Source organism: Caretta caretta, chromosome 6, assembly GCF_965140235.1.
Source record: "Caretta caretta isolate rCarCar2 chromosome 6, rCarCar1.hap1, whole genome shotgun sequence".
Classification (NCBI taxonomy): domain Eukaryota; kingdom Metazoa; phylum Chordata; order Testudines; family Cheloniidae; genus Caretta; species Caretta caretta.
This window is the reverse complement of record NC_134211.1, coordinates 90,890,190-90,917,093: the sequence shown is the minus strand read 5'-3', so window position 1 is coordinate 90,917,093 and position 26,904 is coordinate 90,890,190. Positions and strand designations below refer to the sequence as shown.

General features: G+C 43.5%; 1 protein-coding gene across 2 annotated transcripts in view; it reads left to right on the top strand.

Moving 5' to 3' along the window:
* The window catches only part of POMT2 (protein O-mannosyltransferase 2), a 48,310-nt gene that overhangs the window by 372 nt on the left and 21,034 nt on the right, over positions 1-26,904 (top strand). Inside the window, exons 2-12 of one of the 2 annotated variants that reach the window (XM_048852606.2) lie at positions 2,477-2,561; positions 4,070-4,174; positions 4,869-4,977; positions 5,979-6,087; positions 10,965-11,124; positions 14,605-14,711; positions 16,756-16,838; positions 21,692-21,801; positions 23,715-23,781; positions 24,603-24,672; positions 26,725-26,803. In XM_048852606.2, coding sequence (XP_048708563.2) covers positions 2,477-2,561; positions 4,070-4,174; positions 4,869-4,977; positions 5,979-6,087; positions 10,965-11,124; positions 14,605-14,711; positions 16,756-16,838; positions 21,692-21,801; positions 23,715-23,781; positions 24,603-24,672; positions 26,725-26,803 — 1,084 coding nt within the window. Of the gene's footprint in view, positions 1-2,476; positions 2,562-4,069; positions 4,175-4,868; positions 4,978-5,978; positions 6,088-10,964; positions 11,125-14,604; positions 14,712-16,755; positions 16,839-21,691; positions 21,802-23,714; positions 23,782-24,599; positions 24,673-26,724; positions 26,804-26,904 lie in introns of both variants that reach the window. The other variant, XM_048852605.2, reaches the window with a different exon arrangement.

The following is a 26,904-nucleotide window of genomic DNA, read 5'->3' as shown; positions in this document are numbered from 1 at the left end:
GGTTTCGCTGGCGCTAGCCCGCGTGGCCAGTGGGGGTTTGGTGAGGCGCTCGCGGCCCGGCTGGGGCTGGGGCTGCTTTCTCTACCGGCCCCCCCCCCCGCCCCGATTGCGCCTAAGCACGGCAGCGATCCGCGGGCAGCGACAGGCGCCTGCCCGTGGCTGGTTGGGCCCTGGGGGTGGGGCAGGGGATGTGAGGGGCTGACAGTCGTCACGTAGCGGTTCAACATCCCGCAGCTGGCAGATGGTCAAGCCCCATTGCTTCGCTGACTGAGGATGTGAGCCCGGCGGGGTGGGGAGGGATAACGTAGAGGTTATGGGCAGCAGGGACACTTCCAGGTTCGGGATGCTCAGGGCCGGATTTACACCTTAAATGTCCCTAGGCGCTGCATCTTCAGCAGTCCTTCGGCCTATAGATGAACTTTGTGTTTTCCGTAAAACAAATAAACGTTTAACCCACCCTTTACTTTTAGGTGCCCCTGGAATGCCAGCCCCCCTAGGCACGTGTCTTGTGTGCCTAATTGGAAATCCGGCCCTGGGGATGCGGGTGTGGGGGTTATAGCTGAAGGGGTCAAGACAAGGGGGGCGTGGCAGAGAGGAAATTTAGCCAGCAAATTATAGTAAGCTTGGTGAATGAGGCAGCTGTAGTGAGGAGCTGGGAAAGGAGGCTCCTACCATCTCCTATAGTGGGAGGCTTTTGAAGGCTCTCCTGTCCACACTGGCTCTGGAATAATTGTCTGGAAAGAGACATTCTCCATCATTCTGTTTAGTCCCTGTGGAGACTGACTGAAGCACTTGTGAGTGTGGATGCCAAGTGCACTTCAATCGACGGGGAATAAATATTACATAACACGGTAAATTGCGCTAGTGTAGACAAGGCCAAAGTGCTGTATGAACATGAAGCTAGGCCATGTTCCTGGTGATTAACTGTTTAGTTAGTTTATTATTTTGATGTAAAGACAAAAACATAAAAGAATAACTCTCTTGGACTCTAGATGCTTTTCCTATTAATAAAAACTAAAATTATAATACCTAGCTCTTATATAGTGCTTTTAATCAGTAGATCTTAAAGCACATTACAAATGGGGATCATTATCCCCATTTTACAGATGGAGAAACTGAGGCAGCACATTTTCATGCATATGCTAATCACTAGTAAACAAATATATTATAAATCAAAATTTCTCACCCTTCACATTTCCCTTCAAAATTACTGTTCCCAGTCACCTCATCGGTCCCCATATGCCTGCTCTTACAGGCTTTACATAAGAACGGCCATACTGGGTCAGACCAAAGGTTCAGCTAGCCCAGTATCCTGTTTTCCAACAGTGGCCAATGCGAGGTGCCCTAGAGGGAAAGAACAGAACAGGTAATCATCAAGCAATCCATCTCTTGTCGCCTATTCCCAGCTTCTGGAAAACAGACTAGGGCCATCTCTGCCCATCCTGGCAATAGCCATTGATGGACCTATCCTCCATGAATTTATCTAGTTCTTTTTTGAACCCTTATAGTCTTGGCCTTCACAACATCCTCTAGCAAGGAGTTCCACAGGTCGACTGTGTGTTGTGTGAAAAATACTTCCTTTTTTGTTTGTTTTAAACCTGTTGCCTATTAATTTCATTTGCTGACCCCTAGATCATGTGTTATGAGAAAGAATAAATAACACTTCCTAATTTACTTTCTCCACACCCATCATGATTTTATAGACCTCTGTCATATCCCCCTTTAGTCATCTCTTTTCCAAGCTGAAAAGTCCCAGTCTTATTAATCTCTCCTCATATGGAAGCAGTTCCATACCCCTTATAATTTTTGTTGCATACCCCCCACCCCTTTTTTTGTTGCCCTTTTCCCGTTCTAGTATATCTTTTTTGAGATGGGGCGACCACATCTGCACGCAGTATTCAAGATGTGGGCGTACCATGACAATATGATAGTTTCTGTTTGCTTTTTTGACTGCCACTGCACATTGAGTGGATGTTTTCAGAGAACTATCCATGACTCCAAGATCTCTTTCTTGAGTGGTAACAGCTAATTTTGACCCCATCATTTTATTTGTATAGTGGGAATTATGTTTTCAAATGTGCATTACTTTTGCCATGCCAAAAATGTTCTCTATTATATACTGAGCAGGCTCCAATTTAACCCTCAGTATGGTACAGGGAGAGAAGTGTATCTTAGGTAAGCAGCTCCCAGGCCATTAGGGTTTAGGGAACAAAACTAACACCTTTAAATTGGACTTGGCAGCCAGTGTAGGTTCTGGAGCATTGGTTTATTCATGGAGAGATACCCTGATTAATAAGGAGGCTAACCCATTTTCCATTAGCTCCAGCTTCCTAATGGATTTAACATGTAATCCCACGTAGATTATTATGCACTTGTCCAGTCTAAAAGTGGCAAAAGCTAGTCATTAGCAAAATAGACCTCTATGGATGTTTGATTATTTCCAGTTCCTGAGTACATCTATCTTTTCTTTTTTTAGTTGGGATGAAACCCATTTTGGGAAGATGGGAAGTTACTACATTAACCGGACCTTCTTCTTTGACGTCCACCCACCTCTGGGGAAGGTGAACAGCTCTCATCAGTTCTTACATATATTTTAGGAGCCAGTGGAATCCCCCTGATGATTAGAATAGTCCAACCAAAGCCTAGTCCATTCTTCTGGTCAAAATGTGGGATGAGCACCAGGGTTTTCTGGATGCCCCTTCCTCGCTACTGTTGTCATCTGTTTGTTGTCTCGCTGGGAGGCCGTGACATGTGGCCCCCTTTTGAGGCTGCACTCTTTGTCTTTTCTCTTCCATGGAAAATACTCAAAATATGGGAAAGTAAAGGGTGTGATTAATGCTGGATGTTGAAAAGGTCTGGCTGAAAAGGAGAGAATGGTTGATCATAAAACATGCGTAAGTTCTTCTAGGGGAAATGAAGGGGCCTCTTCGTGGGAAGTTATAGATCCAGGGAGCTAAGCAGTTCATGCTAGCAGGAATGTGAACTAAGAGCTCTGTAAAAAGAAAAGGAGTACTTGTGGCACCTTAGAGACTAACCAATTTATTTGAGCATGAGCTTTCGTGAGCTACAGCTCACTTCATCTGATGAAGTGAGCTGTAGCTCACGAAAGCTCATGCTCAAATAAATTGGTTAGTCTCTAAGGTGCCACAAGTACTCCTTTTCTTTTTGCGAATACAGACTAACACGGCTGTTCCTCTAAGAGCTCTGTAAATCAGTGAACAATACTGTTTTCTCAAAATAACATTTGAAAACAGCAGATTCTGAGCCAATCAGATTTCTAAACCAGTTGAACATATCCAAGTCTATCACCTTGTTTATAAAATGTCCCTTAAGAAGAGAATTTTGTGTTGGTTGAGGAGGATTGCAACTGTGTGGGTATCTGGTATAAGAGAATAGGTTTGTTACTGCACTGTAGTCAAACACTTTATTAAAGGCAAGAACACATTTCAGGGAGTCCTCAGTGGTGCCCATGACAGCAATGCACATAATCGGGATGGACTATAGCCAGATAAGATGCAGCTCTACCAACATTTGGGTCCTTTCTGAAAATGCGATTCTTGTCAGTTTCACTTTTTTCCTGCAGGCTGCTGAATAGCTTCAGTGAAAGGGACCAGCATCTTGTTAATTTCACTCTATTGCAGCTTGATAAAGCTACCAGCAGCAACAAAGTCGCTGGAGTTGTCTGCAAGTTCAGGAAAATTTTGCTTCTGTGGCTACATTTGGGTCCTGTTTGGAGGGTTTTCTCTGCTACCATAAGTACTACACTTTTTTTTTAAAATTAAATCTTAGAAATTTGTTGGCTTATGTCCCCATACTCACCTGGGAGAGTTTCCCACTTGCCAGTGGTAAGGAGGTGAGTGAATTTTGCAAATCCAGCAGATCTGTTTGTATAGTTGCAGTATGAATCTTGTACGCAAACTCCTTTTTCATGTTTGACAGAGTGTCTCAGTAGTAACTGGATATTTTTGATGGTTGGATGTGGGATGCTGTGAGCATCTTTCCTGCAGCTGGAGTGGATTCCACTGACTGAGATTGTTTCCCTGACCAGTTTGCCCCTTTTCCTCCCCAGATGCTGATAGGACTTGCTGGGTACCTGAGCGGATATGATGGCACATTTCCTTTCCAAAAGCCAGGGGACAGATATGAGCATCATAACTACATAGGAATGAGAGGGGTAAGAATGCACATGCCAGTGCTTAACCATCCACTCACAAATCAATGAAGGAAAGCAGAACTATCCTCTGGAGAAGATGGGTGTTTCCCTTCCTCTCCTTGGCTCCTTCAATATAGCCTGTTACTTCTCTTCAGATTTTGAAGAGGCTGGATTTTTATGACATATACTAAATTCTTTCATCCCTACCTCATCCACCCAGATGAGCTGGTACTGGGATTTTTGAAACTGGAGCAGACACTAACATTCTTCTTTATCTGGCTCTGTCTTTTATGGCAAGCAGGCCTCTGAAATAACCTGTTGGATGTTAAGGTGATGTTAAGGTGGTTTGATGAAGCTAATTGAAAGATGTTTCTGGAAATGACTTATATGGTCTGGAAAGAAACAATTATGGGTCCAATTTGACAATTATATGGTCTGGAAAGAAACAAGAAACAAATCCTTGTTACATACATGTGTAGACATGCTGCATAAACAACTGAAATTCTTCAAACTAAGTTTTCATTAGTTTGGCCTCTGCCTGAGGATCCTCGGTGAGACAGACTTGGGCACCACCAGCCAGTTGTTGTTACTTGCAGGAGCATCCATTGTTTGAATGTGTTTGAGGATGGAAGGAAGGAGGGTATGTGGGATCTGTATACACATTCATCTTGTGAAGAGATTGTCATACTCCTCTGTTTCCATTCTTTTCCTGCAGTTCTGTGCATTTCTAGGCTCATGCCTAGTTCCCTTCTCCTACCTCACAGTGCTGGAGCTGTCCAAGTCACTGTCTGCAGCATTACTTGCAGCCTCCATCCTGATTTTTGGTAAGCATTTCTAGCATCCTCATGGGAAATCTTATCTGTTTGGCATGTGGATGAAGGAGGGTCAGTAATGGAGGCCAGCCTCAGGGCAGATTAACTGTGCAGAGATTTTTCTCTCTGGTCTCATCACCTGCCAAAGAAGAAGTCACTGATGAGAAAGGATAGACACTGCCTCACTTCTGAGAGCTGAATAATTGCAGTCTGTATAGTGCTTTTTATTCATAAGGCTCCCAAAGCATTTTATAATCTGATTTAGTTTATAGGTATTTTTGTGGTACTCATTGCTATGCTATTGGAATACATTTAAATGCAAGAATTTTAAAAACAGCATGAAAGATGTATAGATAGAGATAATTTTGCCCACTACTGAAATACAGCCGCCTCTGGTATGGGATATAGCAGCTGTTTAATAGTGCACAACAATGCTAAATAAGACTTCAGGGTAGTAAATTGATAAAGGTTCTGTGTATAATTGAAAATTATAGAGAAGGGTTTAGATAGGCAGAATAGAATTACCTGAGTTAGGGATGGGCCATTAAACACACAGACTCTCAAAAAGCATCACAGGGTTTTTAATGTCCCCTAGTCAAAGCTGCTGCTCTTTTCTTTTCTTTTCTTTTGTATAATCTGAAAAATAGCCTTTTCAATGCCACAGCATCTCCTGGCACCATGCTGGTGCATGAGTTCACTGCTGACTTAGTGAGAAAATGACTGCTTACTGTGTCATTCCCAGCTCCCATTTGCTCAAAGAATTAGGAACTGAGAACGTAATCTGTGTTTGCTGCATGGCAATTCAGAGCTCTGCTGTTGTGCCATCTGAAAATAACATTTCAAAGTTTCTTACTACGGTAAGAGTTGAGACATGCTGATCTGTTTCTAGTCCCAACGTTGCCCATGCTGTCTCTTGACTAAGATGTGAGGAAACTGGCTTGCTACAGACACTGCTGTAGGATTGCTTTGAAACTGAGACAGCTCTTAGTATAGTTGTGTGTCTTATTTTCCAGATACAGGCTGCATTACTCTGTCCCAGTACATCCTGCTTGATCCCATTCTGATGTTCTTTCTTATGGGAGCTGTGTTGAGTATGGTCAAGTATAACTCCTTTGCAGATAGGTAAGATGGTGATAACTTTTTATTATGCCATAGGTATATGAGCCTTCATGCATGTACAGGGAGACAATATGATGGTGGAACTGGGTGATAACTAAGAGGAGGCTACTCTAGAAGGTTTGGGGGGGATGGAAGGAGAAGAGGGAGGGCATTTGACTCCTGGAAGAAGCAGGAAGAGACTATTGTGAACATGGGGGCTTTCTGAGAGTCATAGATGTGTAGGATGGGGAGGGACCTTGATAGGTCATCTAGTCCAATCCCCTTCACTGATACAGGACTAAGTAATATTGACCATCCCTGACAGGTGTTTGTCTAACCTGTTCTTACACACCTCCAATGATGGAGAATCTATAACCTCCCTAGGCAATTTGTTCCAATGCTTAACTACCTTTACAATTAGGAAGTTTTTCCTGAAGTCCAACCTAAATCTCCCTTGCTGCGATTTAAGCCCATTACTTTTTGTCCTGTTCTTGGTGAATAAGGAGAACACTTTATCACCCTCCCCTTATGACATTCTTTATGTACTTGAAGATTGTTACCATGTCCCCCTCTGTCTTCTCTTCTCCAGGCTAAACAAACCACATTTTTTTAATCTTTCCTCATGGGTCATGTTTTCTAAATCTTTTATTGTTTTTATTGCTCTCCTCTGGACTTTGTCCGGTTTGTCCACATCTTTCCTGAAGTGTTGTGCCCAGATGAGGGCCTTGTGAGTGCTGCATAGAATGGAATAATTACTTCTAGTGTCTTGCTTACCACACTCCTGCTAATACATCCAAGAATAATGTTCGCTTTTTTACAACAGTATTGCATTGTTGACTCATATTTAGTTTGTGGTCCACTATACCCCCCCCAGAATTTTTTTGCAGTACTGCTTCCTAGGCAGTCATTTCTCATTTTGTATTTGTGCAGTTATTACTTCCTGCGTGTAATACTTTGCATTTGGCCTTCCTGAATTTCATCCTATTTATTTCAGACCATTTCTCCAATTTGTCAAAATCATTTTGAATTCTAGTCCTTTCCTTCAAAGCACTTGCAACCTCTCCCGGCTGAGTATCATTGTCAGTTTTTATCAGTGTGCTCTCTATGCCATTATCCAAATCATTTATGAAGTTATTGAATCGAACCAGATCCAGGACCGATCCCTGCGGATCCCCACTTGATATTCCCAGTGAGCTTGACTATTACCCATTTGATAACTACTCTGGATATGGTTTTCCAACCAGTTGTTCACCCATCTTATAGTAGATTGGTCTAGGCTATATTTTCCTAGTTTGCTTATGAGAAGGTCATGTGAGACAGTATCAGAAGACTTACTAAAGTCAAGATATATTGCAAGTACTGCATCCCCCCCATCCACAATGTTTGTTATCCTGTCGAAGAAGGATGTTAGGTGATTTGACAGGATTTGTTCTCAGCAAATCCATGCTGACTGTTAATTATTGCCTTACCTTCTAAGTGCTTACAAACTGATTATGTGTTCCATTATCTTTCCAGTACTGAAGTTAAGATGACTGGTCTATAAATCCCTAGGTTATCCTTATTTCCCTTTTTATAAATAGGTACTATATTTGCCCTTTTCCAGTCCTCTGGGATCTCTCCCATCCTTCACGTGTTCTCAAAGATAATCGCCAATGGCTGACACATCTCTTCAGCCCGTTCTTTAAGCATTCTAGGATGCATTTCACCATGCCCTGACAACTTGAAGACATCTAACTTGTCTAAGTAATTCTTAACTTGTTCTTTCCCTATATTAGCCTCAGATCCTACCCTGTTTACCCTGATGTTCACTGTGTTAGTCATCTGATCACTGCTAAACTGATGAAAACTGAAACAAAAGGGCATTTAACACTTCAGCCATAGCTGTGTTTTCTATTAGTCTTTCCTTCCTCATTGAGTAAAGGGCTTATGCTGTCCTTGGTTTTCCTCTTGCTTCTAATGTATTTGTAAAATGTTTTCTTGCTGCCCTTTCTGTCCCTAGCTAGTTTAACCTCATTTTGTGCCTTGGCCTTTCTAATTTTGTCCCTGCATTCTTGTGTTGTTTTTTTTTATTCATCTTTTGTAATCTGACCTAGTTTCCACTTTTTGTATGATTCTTTTTTGAGTTTTAGGTTGTTGAAGATCTCCTGGGTAAGGCAGGGTGGTCTCTTATCATATTTTCCATTTTTCCTACACATTGGGATAGTTTGCTCTTGTGCCCTTAGTAGTGTCTCTTTAAAAGACTGCCAACTCTTCTGAAATCTTTTTTCCCCTTAGACTTGCTTCCTATAGTATGTAACTATCTCAGTTTGCTTAAATCTGCCTTCTTGAAGTTCATTGTCTTTATTCTGCTATTTCCCCTCCTACCATTCCTTAGAATCATGAACTCTGTCATTTCATGATCACTTTCATACAAGCTGCCTTCTACCGTCTCAATTCTGTTTGTCAGAATCAAATCTAGAGCAGCCCCTCTCCTAGTTGCTTTCTCCACCTTATGTAATAAAAAGTTGTCTCCAATGCATTTCAAGAACTTGTTGGATAATCTGTGTCCTACTGTATTATTTTCCCAGCAGATTTCTGTATAATTGAAGTCTCGCATCACCACCAAGTCCTATGCTTTGGATGATTTTGTTAGTTGTTTAAAACAAGCCTCATCCATCTTTTCTTACTGGAGAGGTGGTCTATAGTAGACCCCCTACCATGACATCACTCTTGTTTTTTACCCTTTTATCCTTACTCAGAGACTTTCAACAGGTCTGCATCCCACTTCTATCTCAAGCTCAGTGCATGTGTATACATCTTTGATATACAAGGCAACATCTCCTTTTTCCCCCTGCCTATCCTGAGCAAGCAGTACCCTTCTATACTATTATTCCAGTCATATGAATTTTCCTACCAAGTCTCTGTGATGCCAGTTATGTTGTAATTGATTATTCCCTAGTACTTCTAGTTTTTCCTGTTCATTCTCCATACCTTGCATTAGTATACAGACATCTAAGATGTTCATTATATTTCCCCTCTATTGTCCCTCTTTTCTCTCCTTTGTCCCTGCTATGATTTCCCATGTTTCTTCCAGATTCTTACCCTTCTCCCAGGTCTCCATATTCTGGACTTGCATGTAGGCTTTTGTATCCTGTCCCTGTTGAACCTAGTTTAAAGCCCACCTCACTAGATTTGTCAGTCTGTATCCAAAGATACTCTTCCCCTTCCTTGACAGGTGGACCGAATTTCTTCTCAGCAGTCCTTCTCAGAACAGCAGTCCATGGTCGAGGGAGATGAAGCCCTCCTGCAACACAATCCTCTTCTTCGCATGGCTGTGTGGAAAGGGGTTAGGGCTGGGAGAGACATAGGAAGTACTTGGGAGAGAGGATTGAGTAGAGAATAGGGTATGAAAGCTAGTGTGAGAGGAAGCATTCACCAAGATATTGATGGTATGGAACTATGCAAGATCCTTGAAGGTAAAGACAAGAAACTTGAACTTCCTGTGACAACAAGGGAAGCCAGTGGAGGGCATGATGTGGTCAGAGCAGTAGAATAGTACCATTTTACCATCTGCTTTTCCCTTAATGGTAAGACTTTTGTATGTCCTCTTGCCCCAATTTCTAGGGCCCAATTCCTTTGTTTCCAGGCCAGGGGAGCTCTACTTTTTCATAATGATGAGCCCATGAATATTTATAAAATAGTCTAATTTGTTGGGCTTCAAGGATTGGTATCCTATCATTTTGGAAGTGTTTACATGAGATTTCTGAATGAAGCAGGAATGTGCTCCAGGCTAGTTACTCTATGCATGTCCAAGAAGCATGATCCTGCTTACAGAGCGTTTGGGGATCCTGAAGAGTTTATGTAAGGTGGAGCCACATAGGGCATCTTCCCCACAATGGAACCAAAATCCGATGATGTGATAACTAAGTAAGCTTTACCCATTTGTGGTCTGTAACATTGCGTGAAATGTGCTGTAGAATTGACTGTGCAAGTCTCAGTGTGACTGACTACAGCAGACATGGCTAGTGTGGCCCATCTAAAGTCATGCAATGCTGCCTGCAGCCATCCTCATTTACAACACGGAGCATGTAACCTGTAAACTACAAACTCCTAGTGTACTGTGCTCCATCTGGTCAGCTCAAGATGCAGTATTCTGTCCTATGATCTGTAATTTTCATTGGTTGTCTCTTTGTTCAAGATTGGGGCAGCAGCAAACAGCTCCATTTAATATAAATTAGGAGTGGCCCTCTGGCTTCTGGCTAGTGCTGATGTGACTTCTGATTGAGTAAAATGTGGATACCCAGAGGTAGTGGGAGAGGGGCTAATAGATTTCCACTCACCTCCACTCATCTTTTCTCTGTTGTTTGGTTTTAGTCTTATTTCTTTTGCTGTAGTTATCACTTGTGCTGTGGATAGGAAGATATTCTACACCAGTAGTTTTCTGATATAGACCTATGGAAGATACAAGGAGGAGCATAGCCAATATCTGTTCCCCTCCCATGTCACAGCCCTTTGACTCTTCCATCCTTGCCATGACGTGGAGCAAGAGTTGTAGCACTCCTCTCAGATCCTGGCTTCTTGTATATGGACTGTCTCCAAACCCATTAGGTCAGCTTGTAGGCTGTGATTCTATTCCCCTCCTGAAGCCCTCCTGAAGAGATATAGGGTTGGCCAGGTTTCAATAGAGGCCCTTTACAAACATCAAAACAAGGGCGCTCTTGCACCTTTCCAAAATTAATGAAAAATATGTCAATTTTATTTCCCCACTTCCAGTGAAAGACCCCTGAGAAATAGAACAGGAAGCAGTGTTAACAGGTTTTGCAGTTGCCCAGGGCCTGCTCTGAGCAGATGATTTCCTGTTTGTTTCAATTGGTGCTGTTTGCGCTTGTAGCCATCATTAAACTGCTCTGTCTGTTGTGTAGGCCGTTTTCTGCCCCCTGGTGGTTCTGGCTGAGTCTGACTGGGGTCAACCTTGCTGGAGCGATAGGGGTGAAGTTTGTTGGCCTCTTTGTTGTCCTCTTGGTTGGACTGAACACAGTTTATGATCTTTGGGAGTTGCTGGGGGACCTCAGCCTGTCACTGGTGAGTGTCCAGAATTTTTCTTTATGTTTAGTGTTTTCCCCCTGGTTAACTTCCCTGCTTTGATATCCATGAAAACAGCTTACTATCAGTTTGTCTGCAGAAGACAGCTGATAGATATTGGAGCCAGATGGTGATGGGAATTGAGAGGTATAATGAAAAACCTGTCGTCTCCTGTGTTTTTTAGAAAAACATATGTCAGCAGGATATAATGCACCCAGAGCACACTGAAGGGGTCGCCATTGTTCATTGGAGAGATCTCTTACCTTTTGGGTTGTGTGCATTAGGTTTCATTCTAGATTAAATGCATATCAAGGATGACGAGACAATAGACCATAGTTAGCTATCATCTGGAATTCTACAGTGTTTTGGCCTTCTAAAGAGAAGTGCTTCCTGCTAGATCGGGGTAATCAATTATTTTTTGTTAAGGTTCAGATTTCTTGGTCAAAGTATGGTCAAGGTCCAGACTCCAGAGAAAATAATAATAACAAATTATAACAATAATGATAAGTTTAAAAAAAAGATGTCAAGTTCCGTTCAAAAGTATCTGGCGGTCCAGATTTGGCCCCGAGGTCTGCCTATTGACTACCCCTGCACTAGATGTTCCTCATTTGCTGCACCTAATATGCATGCGATGCAGGAAGTTGATGCTGTCTTAATTTGCAATACAAGGATACAGCCTGCACAAACTGCGAGGGTATGTAAAGCTTCATTGGGATCCAGTGGCTTACTTGTAGTATATACTATGTGACTTGCAGTCTCTACAGGATACACTGTTGTGTTGAAGATGAAGGTAGCTGTACCCTTCTCCATTTTCACAAATGCAGCGCAGCAGCTCTTAGGCTCTGGGTAACTAGCCAATGCAGTTGTTGAAAGAGGAAAGGTCGGGTTCTCTGGCTTAAAAAAAATTATTTGGGGGCTGTGAAATCTGATGTTTATTACCTCAGAGATGTCTTCAATATCCCATTTAAGATCTTGCAGCCAGTAGAGAGAGAGACTATTCAAGCACATCTTTAAAAAAAAAAAAAAAAAAAGTGTTAAATTCTTCTTTTGTCCCAGCCTATTTTGAAGTTTGAAAATTATATTTCTTCCACTTACTGGTGTCCTTTTCGTATTTAATAAACATTGGTTTTTTCCTCCCTGCCTTGTGGTTTGTGTTCCCTGAGTAATGTGAATCAATATGAGCTGCAGAGATGCAGCATTCCAGCTCCAGAGAAGCATTTCTTGAGAATAGAGTTAGTTAATTGTATCTGAAATGGAACAAATCCATCATCTCTAAGGTTTCTGTCACAGACAGCTGCAAAGTGATTTCTTTTGTGCTGTTGGCAGCAAAAGAGAACCCCTGAGTGTTAAAATATATAAAGAAATTTACCAACTCCAGAAGAGAGAGACTTGCTGAATAATTAACTATTTGACAACCCTTCGTCAGTTACTCTGAAAAAGAACTAGTAACGTAAAAGCCTAAAAGCATGAATAACTTTTCTCCATATTGCCTATGGAACTAGTTTGGTTTGTTTACATATCATTTATTTGGAAAAAAAATTGATTTCTAGATGGCCTACTGCTCTGTTTTGTTCAGTGCTCTTTAGTGATATCATATTTTTCTTCTTTTTATTTGTATTGAGAATAGTAAAAATAGTTACTGTAACAAAAAGAGATTTTGTAAAACGAGAAGTGTTTTGTGCTGATCTGAGCATGAGATTGGGGACTAGATTCCTGAATTTTAATCCCAGCTCAGACATTGATCGACACTGTGGCTTTGGTTATGTAATTTAAGCCAAAATTTTCAAAAGTGGCAGTGATTTTTGAGTGCTCAACTGATGCTTTGGGCTGGATCTTTTCAGAAGTACCGAGCCAACTTCATCTTCTACTCCTGGGAGAATTCTGCACCAAAAATTAATAATTCTGCACACAATATTTTAAAATTCTGCAAAATTCTGCATATTTGATTTGTCAAAATAACACAATATAATCATTCCAGTTTCAATTGTTTGGGTAATTTATTTCAAAATACCCAGGAACAAGTATGTCAACAATACAGACACTTTACTCCTGGGGGAATCTTTTTTTAGAGAGTTAAACAAACACCTACAACAACCCAGTTCCAGTTGGGGGGGTGCTGGAGGAGACACTGTGGGCATCCCCCTAGAGCCCAGACAGCTGCACCCTGCTCCCCTCAGAGTCCAGCCGTGGGGCACCCCCAGACACCCACACTCCCTTCCCACCAGACCCCAGCCATGGGGCAACCTGGAGCCCAGACACCTGCACTCCCTAACCCCCAGACTTCAGCTGTGGGGTACCCCCCCCAGCCCAGACACCTTCACTCCCCGTCCCCTCAGAGCCTAGCCATAGGGTACTCCCATCCCAGACACCCTATCACCCCAGAGCCTTTACTCCCTCCCCCCCCGCTTCTTTACTGTCCTGCCAGAGGACGTGGTGCGGCCCTGTCCTTCCTCACCCTTTGCCAGAGCTCGGTCTCCTGGATCCTCTTCTGTCCCTGGGTTGATGAGGATCAAGCTGGGCCTCCAGAGCATACAGAGCCTCCATCTTTGCCGGGCTGGGTGCTCCACTAACTGTGAGCTGGAGAGCTGGGCTCTGCAGAGCACAGCAGCCCTTGAGGGGCCAGCAGCTTTCCAGCCCCAGTTCTCCAGGGAAAACATGAAATTCTGTACAGAACATTAATTCTGCACAAATTCTACTTTGCACAGTGGTGCAGAGTTCCCCCAGGAGTAATAGTCCATTGACTTCAGTGGGTGCAGGATCTGGACCACAACAAAACATAGTCAGTGTTTTCCCTATTAGTTTAAAAATAATTTGCCTTGGTGTTAGGAGATGGGAGTTGCTTAGCTTAATAGCTAAGTGATAAGTACTTACAAAAACCTAAGATAGATGAAATAGACACTGATTAAACCTGATTTTGGCAGCCTTAACCTCTATAAATCCAAATTCTTAGCAAATTTGGATAATCAAGAAGCCATTTTTAGACCCACATCTGAGAAAGCCTCAGGATTTCCCCCAAGACTCTGATAAATTGGTCCTCCCTCATGCTTTAATTTTCTCCCTTCACCCCATAGCCACAGTTCCTACTCCACAAACTTCTTCCCACGCTTCATTTATTTTCAAGTCCTGTGCTACCCCAATAAATTATATAAGCAATATGGGCCTGACTTTCAAAGGTGTTGATCTTGGGCAGCTCCCATTGTCTTCAGTTGCAGAAGTGGGTGCTGAACATTTCTCAAAACAAAAACTATTTTTTCCCTTATTTTCAAATGAGGCCAACTCTTCGGGGAGCACATTGGGAGAGTGTGGCTTGGCTTCCACCTTTCCCTCAGCCTTTTTGGAGAAGTCTTGCAGCTTGCTAAGGAACTAGTTGATCTTGTGTGCTATGGTGGTTTGTATGAATAGTCTCCCAGGGGCGCTCCTGGCAGTCGCAATCAGGAGGGTTTCTGCTGCTGCTCTGTTTGATTTGGATTCTGTCTGCAGGTCACCCTGGGGAAACACTTGATGGCTCGTGTATTCTGCCTCATCCTGTTGCCACTCGCACTCTATACAACTCAGTTTGCTGTTCACTTTGCAGTGTTAAATAAAAGGTATTTCTCAAGCTTTCCTCCTTACTTTCTCCCTCAGCACAGAAGAAAATCACCTCCCCTTCCCTTTGAATTGAGAGTCACTGTTTATTCTGCCTTTAGTAATTTTAAAGTTTCAGAATCAGAAGCACATTTACAAGACACATCTTAGCCTAGATTCCTGCCCAAACATAGTTCTTACAAGGATGGCTCTGTGCACACTAGCCAGCCAAATCATGTTAGTAGTAGTTGGGTCAGCCGGCACAGAGTTCAGAAACTGTGCTTAAACATGGTTCCCTGCCCAGTTAATCAGCTTAATATATTTATTTGTACAGAGATTTAGTAGCTATTTAAGTGGAGACTGTAATAGTAACTCTGGCTCCTTCCGTCTAAGTATCTTAAAATTTTTGCAGATGTTAATTAAGTCACACAGCTCCCCCTCCTCTGCATTATTTGGCATAATTATCCCCTTTATACAGATGGGGAAAGTGAGGGGAACTGACTGACTCAAGGTCACATAGCAAGTCAGCGGGGGGGAGGTGGGATTAGAAACCTCCTCTGAGTCCCAGCCTAGTATCTTAATCACCCTCCTTCCATTCTGGCCCTAATCAGATTGTGATACAGGGCTCAGATGCCTTTGTTTTCCTCTTATTTGTTCAATTGGTTTCAGTAGTACCCACAATGAGAGCTGACTGGAAGATAACTTTTCTGTTTCATGGTGGCTACTTTCAAGGTTTTGAAATTTGTTTTCATTCTGCATTGAATGAAAAACAAAACATTTCAAATGTTTTCACACAAACAGAAGTTGTGTGGTTTGAGAAGCCAGTCTCGCTCTATACCAGGGGTGGCCAAACTTACTGAGCTGCCAAGCTGCATACGACAATCTTCAGATGCTCAAGAGCCGGGACATGCCTGCCAGGGCTCAGGGCTTCAGCCCTGCAGGAAGAGGAGTCTTGGGGTTCCAGCCCTGCTGGAGGTGCCTGCTGGGGCTTCCTGGTGGGGCTTGAGGCTTCAACCCTGCTCTTGCTGAAGCCCTGAGCTCCTCCCGCCCCAAGTCTGGTAGGCGAAGAATGGGGTGGTGGGGGGGAGAGTATAGGGAGCTTCGCGAGCCACACTTTAATTGTAAAAAAGCTGCATGTAGCTCACGAGCCATGGTTTGGCCACTCCTGCTCTATAGCCTGGTGTTTAGGGTCCTGGCTTGGGATGTAGGAGACCCAGGTTCAAGTCCCTGCTCTGCCTGATTCAGAGCAGATTTTTCATCCCAGATCACGCCAAATCAGGTCCAAAAAGGGACTTCAAATGTGGTTCTCTAGTACTCTAATCAAAGTATTCTCCACACCCACGCACCCAGGTTCTGGATCCAAAAACCTCCCTGACAAAAAAAATTTGCGGAAACTGGTACGTCTCCACAAAACACACAGGTTTTGATGAAATAGCTTATTTTGGTGAAATTTCATTTCACCAGAAATGTTCTGACCAGTTCTACTCATAATATGGTAGGTGTCTCCAAAGAAAAGAATGATTCTGTGCCTTGGGAATGGGTGCGACAGATTAGTAAGGTTGTCAAGGTGGTGATTGGCCATATGATGGTAATAGCTATTTAAAAATCAGTAAGATCGATGAATTCTTTCTGTTTACTCCTCAGACGTGGGTATAAGTCAGGTAGTCTCACCACAAGTATCACAGCAGGAATGGGTCTATAGGAGCAATAGAGGGGATGTGACTTGCCCAAGGTGAGACCATGATTTGAGGAATGTGGTACTTTCAAAGAAAACTTCCTGTTCTTCATACAGAATTAAAAGGATTAACTTTTGATGGCCATAGAAACCCTCTCAAAACCTTGAAGCTGTTGAAAATTGCCTGTGAGAGTGTATTTGTCATAGCCAAGTGAGTCAGAGCCCATTGTGAGAGGTAGTCACCTCCAGGAGCAGAAGTTCTCTTTTGCCGGCGTTCTGAGGCAGACTAATTGTCTTATCTGTTTCCTTCTTTAAAATGATTTGGTAATGCATATTTCAGTTCTGCTTGTTTCCACAGTCTCACGGTCTGTACATTCTTTGCTCTCTCCTAGTGGGCCCGGGGATGGTTTTTTCAGCTCTGCCTTTCAGTCCCGACTGATTGGGAACAATCTTCACAATGTCTCCGTTCCAGAGCGTAAGTGTCCAGTTCCTTGGGGAAGTAAATTTCTTAGATTAACCCTGGCACATAACTATGTCTCTCTAAAAAACCAAAAGAAGTTGTTAGCTGGTCAGCAGATTCACCAGCAAGAGTGAGCTTTGCTAGAGATTAGGCTGTGTGTCAGCTCCCTGCCATACCTGTTTATCTGCATCACCAGCAAACGCTTCGAGACTCTGCCAGTCTAAATCTTGCCTTGCAAGTGACAATCAATTAATCCCACTTCACGAGTTCCCCAGATGTCTCCCTGCAGTGTCCAGTCCCTCTTGCTGTGATACTCACAGAAATGAAGTTCACTGCCTCCAAAGAGACAGTGTACTCATCAGCCTGTTGGGTTAGCTGATGAGTCACACTTCACTTTAATATGCATAACTGAGATGGCTTTGTTATAGAACAAGAATAAGTTTAATAATAAAGAATAGAGATTTAGGTAATACTAAGCAAGAGAAAAAGAGACCGGTATAGTTACAAACAAAACAAAATAAAACACTTTCTAGTGCCTAAAGTTTAACAGATTACAGTCTTGGTCTCAGGCAATTTCTCACCTATAATCAGTTCCCAGAGACTTCAGCCCTCATGGATGAAGGATCCAACTTTCATAGATTCCAGGAGCTCTGGCCTTTTTAGCTCTTTAAGTGATTTATAACTAAAATGTCTTTTTTATTCCCTTATATTACCCTGTAGCAGGGGGCACTCATCTGTTGAGTGCTTCCTGCTACTAGGTGCAGTACTGCAGTCCTTTTCCTACTCCTGGCACCCCCTGTGGGTTGTCAACCTTGCTTGGCGGGTCTCCAGTAGCTTGGCTCTCTGGCCAGGTCACACAATCCTAATGAACCCTTCTAGGTAACAAAAATCCAATCAAGACTGTCTATCTGCTCTTACCAGTGTCTTCAACCTCAGTTCTCTGTCCTTTAAATTCAGCCCTTCGCTTGGGCTTCCAAACAAGCCTTGTCCTCTTCTCGGGGTTTATACCACTTTGTCCGTGGGGGAACAATGGCCCACCCACTACTCCAGCTTCCAACCCAAAGACCCTATAAACAGCAGCCATGTACTGCTTATTTCAATTCATTGCTGCTACTTCCCTGGGCCTCTTCCTACCTGGCCCCTTTAATTTAAAATTTAATTTAATTTAAAAAAAAACCTCTTACCTCAGGGTTAAAGTTCTCAGCCCTTCTCTTTCCCATCTTAAGCAAATGCAGCCATCTGAGCTCCTTTGGACAGAGAGGAGCACCCTTTCTTGCCCCTTTGGTCCAAGCCAGGAGCTGATCTGCTTAGGTTCTGAAGCTCATTTTATCTGAGCCTGCTGGTCTCAGATTGGCTGCTTCCATACAGCCTCTCTAGGCATGCCTGGGGGACCTACCTTCACTGCTCCTTTCCTAGGGTGCAGTGTAGTAGGCCAAGGGGGCTCCTGCAGGGAACCACAAAGGCTTGGTACATACTCTCATGTTCCCACAGTCCAGCCCAGGCAGATTTGCTGGGGGTGCAGACTCTATTCGCATGTGCTTACTAAGCTCTTTCTTCCCCTGCTTGTTAGCTTGGTTGCTTTGTTTACCTTATATGTAAATGTACTTCCATTGTCTTCTCCTGTAATCAAGCCAGTCAGACAGGAGAATCCATATTCCTTTGTCTAGGGCAGGCTTGATTTATGCACTGCCCCCAAAATACATTTTAAGAGTATATTTCTGGCACACATACCTAATTCTTTGTACACAACCCATACATGCGACTTCTTAGACACATATTACTTCTGGGTGAATTCTGCGCCATTGTGCATGCGCAGAATTCATGTCCCCCACAGATTTCTTTGCTTCCCGCAGAAAATGACAGGGAAGCAAAGGGAAACTGCAAGAGCAGTGACATGCCCCTTCCCAGCAGTGCAGGTGAGTCATTTCCAGCACCTAAAAGAGCTGGTGGAGAGATAAATCATTGTATAGGGGGCAGGGTTGGGGATGCCCATGGGCGTAGTTTGGAAGGGCAGAGGGACATTGCCCTCCAAACAAACATAGGTGTGGGGCCATTGCTCCCCTCCCCCCCTTGATTCCCCAATTGCTCCCCTCCCCCCCTTGATTCTGTGAAAGCAGAGCTGTCTAGGTGAGAGAGGGTGCCCTTCTGGCTTGCTGGCTTTGCAGCTGGACACCATCTCCTGGGTCCTAATGCCGGTTGTCCTCACCTTCTATGTGTGCTGGGCTTGGGAGAAGAGACGGTGGGAAAGGAAGGGGGATGGGATAGGACAGGGGAGAGGAATGTGGGAGTGAGGGGAGGGGGATGGGGCAGAGGACAGTGTGGGAAGGAAGAGGGAGGGAATGGGGAAGAGGCAGTGGGAAAGGGGGATGGGATGGGGAAAGTGAGGGGAAAGCAGGTGCCTGGCATGCAGCATCCCCTTGGCGGCGGCAGCAGCAGCAGCTGGGGCGCCCCCGTTAAGCAGGCCCGTCGAACCCCCACCCCAATGAGCCCCAATCCCCCTGCACCTGGATCTCTATCCTACTGAATCCCAACCAGCTGCTCCTGGACCCCCATCCCACCATGCCCCACTCCCCTAGCACCCAGACCCCTACAGCTGAGCACCCAACCCTCCCTCCTCCCCCGCTGACCCCCAATCACCTTCACCTGGAGCCCTCTGCAGAGTCCCTTTGCCCCTGCACCCGGAACCTCCCAGAGAGCCCCAGTGCATCCAGATCCCCCACTGAGCCTCCCGCACCCAGATTGTCCCACATAGAATCCTCTCACCCAGTACCCCACACTAAGCCTCTCCACACTAGGATCCTTCTGGGCTGAGCCTGCCTGCCCACACCGGGTGTGCCTGGCACAGAGGGTCAGGGCCCTGGGGTGTTTCTGGAACAGGCCCACCACTTGTGCTGTATCAGGGTCAGGTGCAGCCTCACCACTGAGTCCCTGTCGCGGGGAGGGAAGGGGGGCTGCAGGGCGATCTCTCACCTCCGTGCAGCCAGTGACCTGTGCTCCACACTGTAATGCTGGAGCGTCCACATTTATTTATTGACAAATAAAATTTGCAGCATTTTAAAATATTGCACACAGAATTTTTATTTATTTTTAGTGCAGAATTCCCCCAGGAGTAATATTATGACAACAGTGTTTTGGGGGTAGTGAGTGTGTCAGGCCTCATATGAGTTACAGTTTGGTGGGCCCCCTGCTAGTTGGCGTTGAGGCGCTCTTTGGATCACATAGGGACCACTTTTTGCAGCTGGGAATGGGGAGGACACATCCTTCCTCCTTTAGTAGACCTTGGATACTTGGGAAAGCCCCCTTCAGGATCCTTCCCTAATCCTAAGTCTCTCCGGCTTGCCCCCCTCCAAGAGGCACGAAACCTTTATATGTGATTTCCTGTAAGGCACATGACTAGGAGCAAGCATATGACCTGCAATTACAGCCCCCAATATTAAAAAGCCTGAGTGCTGTAACACGCATGCTGAGGCTGCGTGTGTGCGTGCCAGGCTGCAGTGCCCTATTAATACTTTCTTCTGTGTGTTTTCAATAACACGTGCCATTACAAAACTGAAATAATGCTAAAGCTTGAGTCTATTTTTTGTCATGTGTGTTTTTGCTTTACTTTTTGTCCTTCACTCTGCCAGGGACAGTGAAATAAGACTTTTGACTTGTCAGTTTTACCTTTTTTGTAGTTATTAAGACAATGTAATGTGCTTGGATTTCCATCCCTGCAAGGGAAAGGCATACATTAAAGAGACTCCATCAACTTAAAACTCATACTTAGGGCCAGATCCTCTGGTTCAGTTGTGCTGTGTTCAGTGCCGGACTGGGCTTAGGGGACAAAGACGGCTGTATGCCTCTTTTGTGGTTTCCAGATCCTGAAGCCAGCTAGGGGCCACTGAGTCCCCAGAGCAATTTAGAGCAGCTTTAAGAATGCTTTAACTTTTGCTCAACTGTCCACTGCTCCAAAAGGTTGATCCGTCAGTTGAAGATCACCAGACTGCAGTGGTGTTCTGGCCACACCCTCTTTTTCTCAGCCAGGCCTCCTGTACTAGAGACTATAAGGGAAGGTGGTGAAGAGCCACTAAGCGAATTTGATGCTGCCTGGTAGCTGGTTAATTGCCTTACTGCCTCTTTGTATTGTTGATGGGCACAGAGCGGCTGTAAGTGACGCTAAGGATTTAAACTATTTCCTGCATTTTATTTATTTCTTTATTTTTTTGCCTACTCTTATAATAAGAGTTATATCAAAGATTCCTGGAAATTAAAGATTAGAAAGAAAATTTCCTTTTCTGTTTTCTCAGTGTTACTTTGTATATTTGACAGCAGTATGTATATACTCAATTTCACTGTGACTCCAGTATAGTCAGTCAGTTTCTCCTCTTTTATTGTTTGAGGCCTTCGCAACAAGTGAGAGAACATTTTTAAAAATGGTAAGATATGGTCCTAGAGCCACAAAAATTGTCAGAAGGTCACTGCAGAAGCTATTAAAACTTTTGTTTTTTAAATTGACTAGTTCTCTTATTGACCATGTCCCTGTAAAGAAGAAAAACAAACAAACCCAAATACTCTAATTGTTGTGATTTAATTTTTTAAAAATAAAAACAACACTTTATTTGTGTTAAGTTTGGAAAATCCTCCCTCTCTTCCACTTTTTTTTGAAATGCAAATGTTGTGCCTCAGTCTAGTTTTGTCTTTTTAGTAGATTGTGGTGGATGATGGTGGGTAAGGGGATAGTGAGCTGACTATAATTATGCATGAGAAGGAAAATAGGCTTGCCTCAAAAGAAAGAGAGGCGTTTATACCTTGAGTCACCGCACTATAGCTTGACTGTGAGATGACGTTTTACAGGAGAGCTCCTTAAGACCTGTTGTCTCCCCTTTCAGACCTGGCCTATGGTTCTGTGATCACAATGAAGAACCTTCGGATGGCAGGGGGGTACCTTCATTCTCACTGGCACCTGTACCCTGAAGGCGTGGGGGCTCGTCAGCAGCAGGTCAGTGCATCACTCTACCACTGTCTCTCACTGCAGCCAGCATGCTCTGCTGACTTTGGAGCTTCCTGAAGGTTTATATCCTCTAATAAAAGCAGCTGCTCTTTCCCGTTGTCATGGTCTTTTATCACTCTGCTTGGGAAGGTGCAACTCTTTACAGTTCCCCTCTTGAGATTTATCATGACATTCCTAAAGACCTACTGCCCTGAGCATTGAGACATCATGGTGATAGAGACCACATAAGTACTTATATTCTATGCTGGCCTCTGAGCACCACATGAAGGGGGTGGGGATAGGGTGCTGAGCTTTGCCCTTGTTTGGAAATCTTAGCAGTACAGGTGCCTGAATTCATACCACTCTTACACCAGGATGGGTGGCCTGCAATACTAAGTGTGCATTAAAATAAGGAGGTTTTCTTGCATGCCAAAACAACATGAAAAGAGAGAGCAGCTGCCACCTCATGGAAAAGAGTGAAAATCTTTGTTTAAAGCAAATTCACTTCTTGATCTTGAAGGGGGCATTGTTAAGAGTAAGAGCAGAGGAATGGAAGTCAGGACTTCTGCTTTCTGTTCCCAGCTCTGCCACTGACCTCCTCTGTGATCTTGGAAAGTAACTTCCTCCTCTTGTGTCTCAATTTCCTTATCTCTGTTTTGAGGATAATGATGAAAATGACTGGGGAGTTTGTGAGGGTTTGTTCATTAGATTAGATTTATATTTCTTTATATTTATAAACTAAAAGTAGTAAGAGGCACCAGTCTGAACTCTGTGGACACCTCTGATAAATAATTAAAATTATAATAAACCAAAGAGAGAATCAGCAACCCCATAACATATAGTGCTAGTGAATGAGGCAGCACAAAAATATAGCAAATTCTGACTTTCTTTAAGCATCACCCCAGCAAAATCTGCTTCCTCAGCAGATTTCCTAAGAAGATGTGCTTTGCAATGCATGCATTAGTGTCTGTAAAGTGCTTTGAGATCCTCAAATGAAAGATGTTGAGGATAGACAGCTATTTGCTTCATTTTCCTCCATTCTCCATCACTCAGAATAATTACTTTAGAAATAGGATCTCAATGTCTGCTCCTGTTGCTTATTCCCAATCAGCAATTCTAACCATCCTTTGGTGATATTTGCAGTTTGTTGCTGTGGAAGTGATCGAGATGTCAGGCCCAGGATTTCTGATATCAGCTGAGGAATATCAGGAAGTTTGTGTTTGCAGAACAGAAGATCTTGTTGTAGAAAGAGCCTCTGAACTAGGACTGAGAGAAAAGAGAGAACTATATAGATAGGTCATTAAGACCATTACTTCTTGTCCTACCTTCATCTGCAGCAAGGGAAATTTAAGTTAGATATGAGGAAAAACTTTCTGACTGTAAAGGTAGTTAAGCGCTGGAATAGGCTTCCAAAGGAGGTTGTGGAATCCCCATCATTGGAGGTTTTAAAGAACAAGTTGGCCACCTGTGCAGGGATGGCAAGGACACCTGTCAGGGATGGCCTAGGTTTACGTGGTCCTTCATCAGCGCAGGCTGCTGGGCTTGATGACTTCTTGAGGTCCCTTCTAGTCCTACATTTTTATACTTCTATGATATCATTTAGAAGTTATTACCAGGGATGCACAGCACTTGCAGAGCAGTAGGGAAAAGGCAGACAGAGATGTTGCAGCTACAAGTGACATGACACACATTGGTAACACATAACTCCATTAAACAAGTGAGGGATGTGTCTGGGTTAAGCAATGTCCAATAGCCAGGACTTTCTAATTCAGGGACAACATCACAAAGTTATCCTGTATTTAATTTTATTGTATCAGCACTGGATGCACTTGGTATTTGTGCCCTGCTGATGGATGGATCTTGGACTTTGGCTAGATCCTGGCTTGTTGGTGAAATGAAATGGTTTATTATTGTGTTTCCAGGTCACTGCCTATTTACACAAGGACTTGAATAACCTGTGGGTTATAAAGAAACATGATTCCAACACAGGTAAACAGAACTCTAGCAAAGTGGACTGTCTAACTGATACTTCTGGTTTTTTACTACTATATTCTTGGGATCTCTTCCCAAATAGTAAAGGATTTTGGGGGGTGAGGGAGATTATCAATCACATCTTCATATTCCTCCTAGACTGTACAGGTGAGATGTCCTAACTTTGCTCGACTGATGGCTGCATTAGTAATGTGCCAGATGACCAAGGACTGCAATTAATAGGTATAGAATGGGGCAGATTGCAGTTACCATTTTCTTTAATTCATATGTGTGGCCCACAGAGCCTGTGGATCCCAGCGTGCAATATTCTGTTGATCTGAGTAGAAGGCTGCTTTGGTAAAAATGGAATATTGCACGTTGGGGACCTGTTGTCTATGCAGACCACATCTTAGAACACAGAAACTATATGTGAAGCACGCTTCGTATCTAGGGTTTCCTTCCTGCACTAGCAGTGCTTAAGAAGATTAAAGTTGATTGGCTGCTGCTAAAAAAAACAACCCTTCGTATATATTTAAAGTATATATGTGCTGAACGTTGAGTGTTGTTCTCTCAGCCTTTCTGGTGTATCCAGGGGCAGCCAATCTCTTTATTTTAGAACTGTATCTGCTGTCTGGAAGCTGCCATTATATGGTTCCAGGGATAACAGTTGAGACTGGTCCTTAGACTGATTCTAGGGGTTGCACCGAGTCTGTGGTCCAATGAAATGAGTTTGCTAAGAGCATCCTCTGTTTGGCTTGAGATCAGCATTCTGATACCGTCTCTAAGAGTACTGATACCTTTTCTAAACCTGGTGCTATTGTCTATTTTTCTGCCAGCAGATCATTTAGATCCTTCCCATTCTGTGGAGTTTGTGAGGCATGGAGATGTTATCCGGCTGGAGCACAAAGAGTAAGGTGTTTAAGAAATCATAGAAAAATATAAGAGGTTGTATCTCCCAATCCATGTTTTCTGGGAGTTGAACAGAATTAGCATTTGCCGTAGGATTGGTAAATGGGGATGGTGGTGTGAGATCTGACATGCCAATGACTAGAATTAGGCTAGCACAGACCTTCAACAAGTTCTTTGGTGCTATAGACCAGGGGTTCTCAACCTTTTTCTTTGTGAAACACCCTCCCCTGCAACATGCTATAAAAACTCCCTGGCCCACCTGTGCCACAACAACTGTTTTTCTGCATATCCAGTAGATTAAAAGTCAGGGATGGCATTGGGGGGTAACAATCAAGGAAGTTGCCCAGGGCCCTAAGCCACAGTGGTCCCGCAAAGCTAAGTTCCTTGGGCTTCGGCTTCAGCCCTGCACTGTGGGGCTTAGGCTTCAGCTTCAGCTCCATACAGCAGGGCTTGGGCTTTAGCTTTCTGTCCTGGGCCCCAGCGAGTCTAACGCTGGCCTTGCTCTCTGGTTTATTTTGGAGGACCCCCTGAAACCTGCTTGCAGCCCCCCAGGGAGCCCTGGACCCCTGGCTGAGAGCCTCTGCTGTAGACTTTTCTCCATATCTCTATTCCCAGCATGGGGTTTGTGGAGTTTCCCTCTGTACAGTCCCATATTTTGAATGGGATCTCTGAGCCACTGTCTTTTCTTGAGATGAGAGACCTCTAAACAGCTTCATCACAATGAAATATTTTTCTTTTTGAGAGAACCATCTGCAGCTCCTGAGAAATCTGTCCAGCTGCATGGTATGCAAAGTTAAGGGCTATTCCACAGCAAGACAGGAATTTCAGACCATTAATTCTATTGTTTGTGCCCAGACCTTTCCCGCCCTTCCAGTTTGTCAAGCAAGATAAGTACTTAACTTTTGCCTAACATACCAGGAATATGGGGCAAAAAGTACCCTCATTATTGCCTTGTGTACCTGGCATGTCCCTGCTGAAGTTCCAGTCAGACACTGAGACTACAGCCGTGAAACTGTTTAAAATGATATGCAGGCTTGTCTTGAGGTCTCCCTCTTCAACGAATGGCAGGGAACCCTGGTGTGCTGGTTTTAAATCTGCATTTCCCCCCCTTTCACTGCACAACAGAGGAGTTTGTCCTCTCTATGCATTCATTTATTTAAATATACAGGACTTCTATTGACCTGCAAATTGTGCTATATTACTCTGTGACCTGCAGTATTGCCGTCCCCAAGCATTCAAAAAGCATTAATTAGATCCCCCAAAATCATGAGATTTAAAAAATAGTAAATGTTGGGTGCTTTTTTTTTGCCTTTTGGCTTTTGAACCTTGTTGAGGGTCCATGTTTTCAAACTTTTCTCTGCAACCATGAGAGCTAGAAACTTACTTTTTGTAAGGGAAAGCTGAGATTCTTAAATAATAACATGATTCCAGCAGCTGGGGCTTTAAGAAAAACACCAAATATATGAGAGTTGTGATAAAACCACGAGTTGGCAACACTGGATCTTGTCAACTCTCACATGCAGAGGAGGGCTGGACTTGGGATGGAAGAACCAAGAAAAAGCTAGGTGCTACACAAATGATGCGGCAAGTGATACTTTTTCTGTTGAATCCTAGCCTAATGGTTCAGCATGGTGCGAGGAGATTTTGTGCTGCTAGAGGGTGCAGTCTTTTGCATGGAAAATAAAACTAACTATCAAGAGTGGTCAAGACCTCATGGCATGTTTTGCAAGAACAGGGATGTTAGCCCTAATGCCCTGGGTAATTGTATTCTTCTTAAAATTCTGCCTCCCAGTATCATTTAAACTATTCATTTCTATGTCCTAAACTGTACTGTGTATGGTCAGTACACTTTTGAACACTTCCAGAGGTGCTTGAATGTGGCATGTGAAGTGATTCCTATATATATGGTTCAGAAATAAATTTGTAATGCCTGTAAAGTGCTGTGGAATCTGTATAAATAAATCTTTATTGGTGACCAAAATGAAAGCTCTTCACACAAACCATTCTCAATGTAAAATTGAAAACTGTATTTTACTTGTAATTTAATTTCAGGACTTCTAGAAATCTTCACAGTCACCAGCACGAGGCCCCCATGACAAGGAAGCACTTTCAGGTCACTGGATACGGAATAGTAAGTGAACAGTAAGAATAATACTTCCTTCTGCTTGAGGGAGGTTCATCCCAAGACAAAAGATTTACTCCTACTTTTAGTTTTTTGTCTCTTAGCCAGTT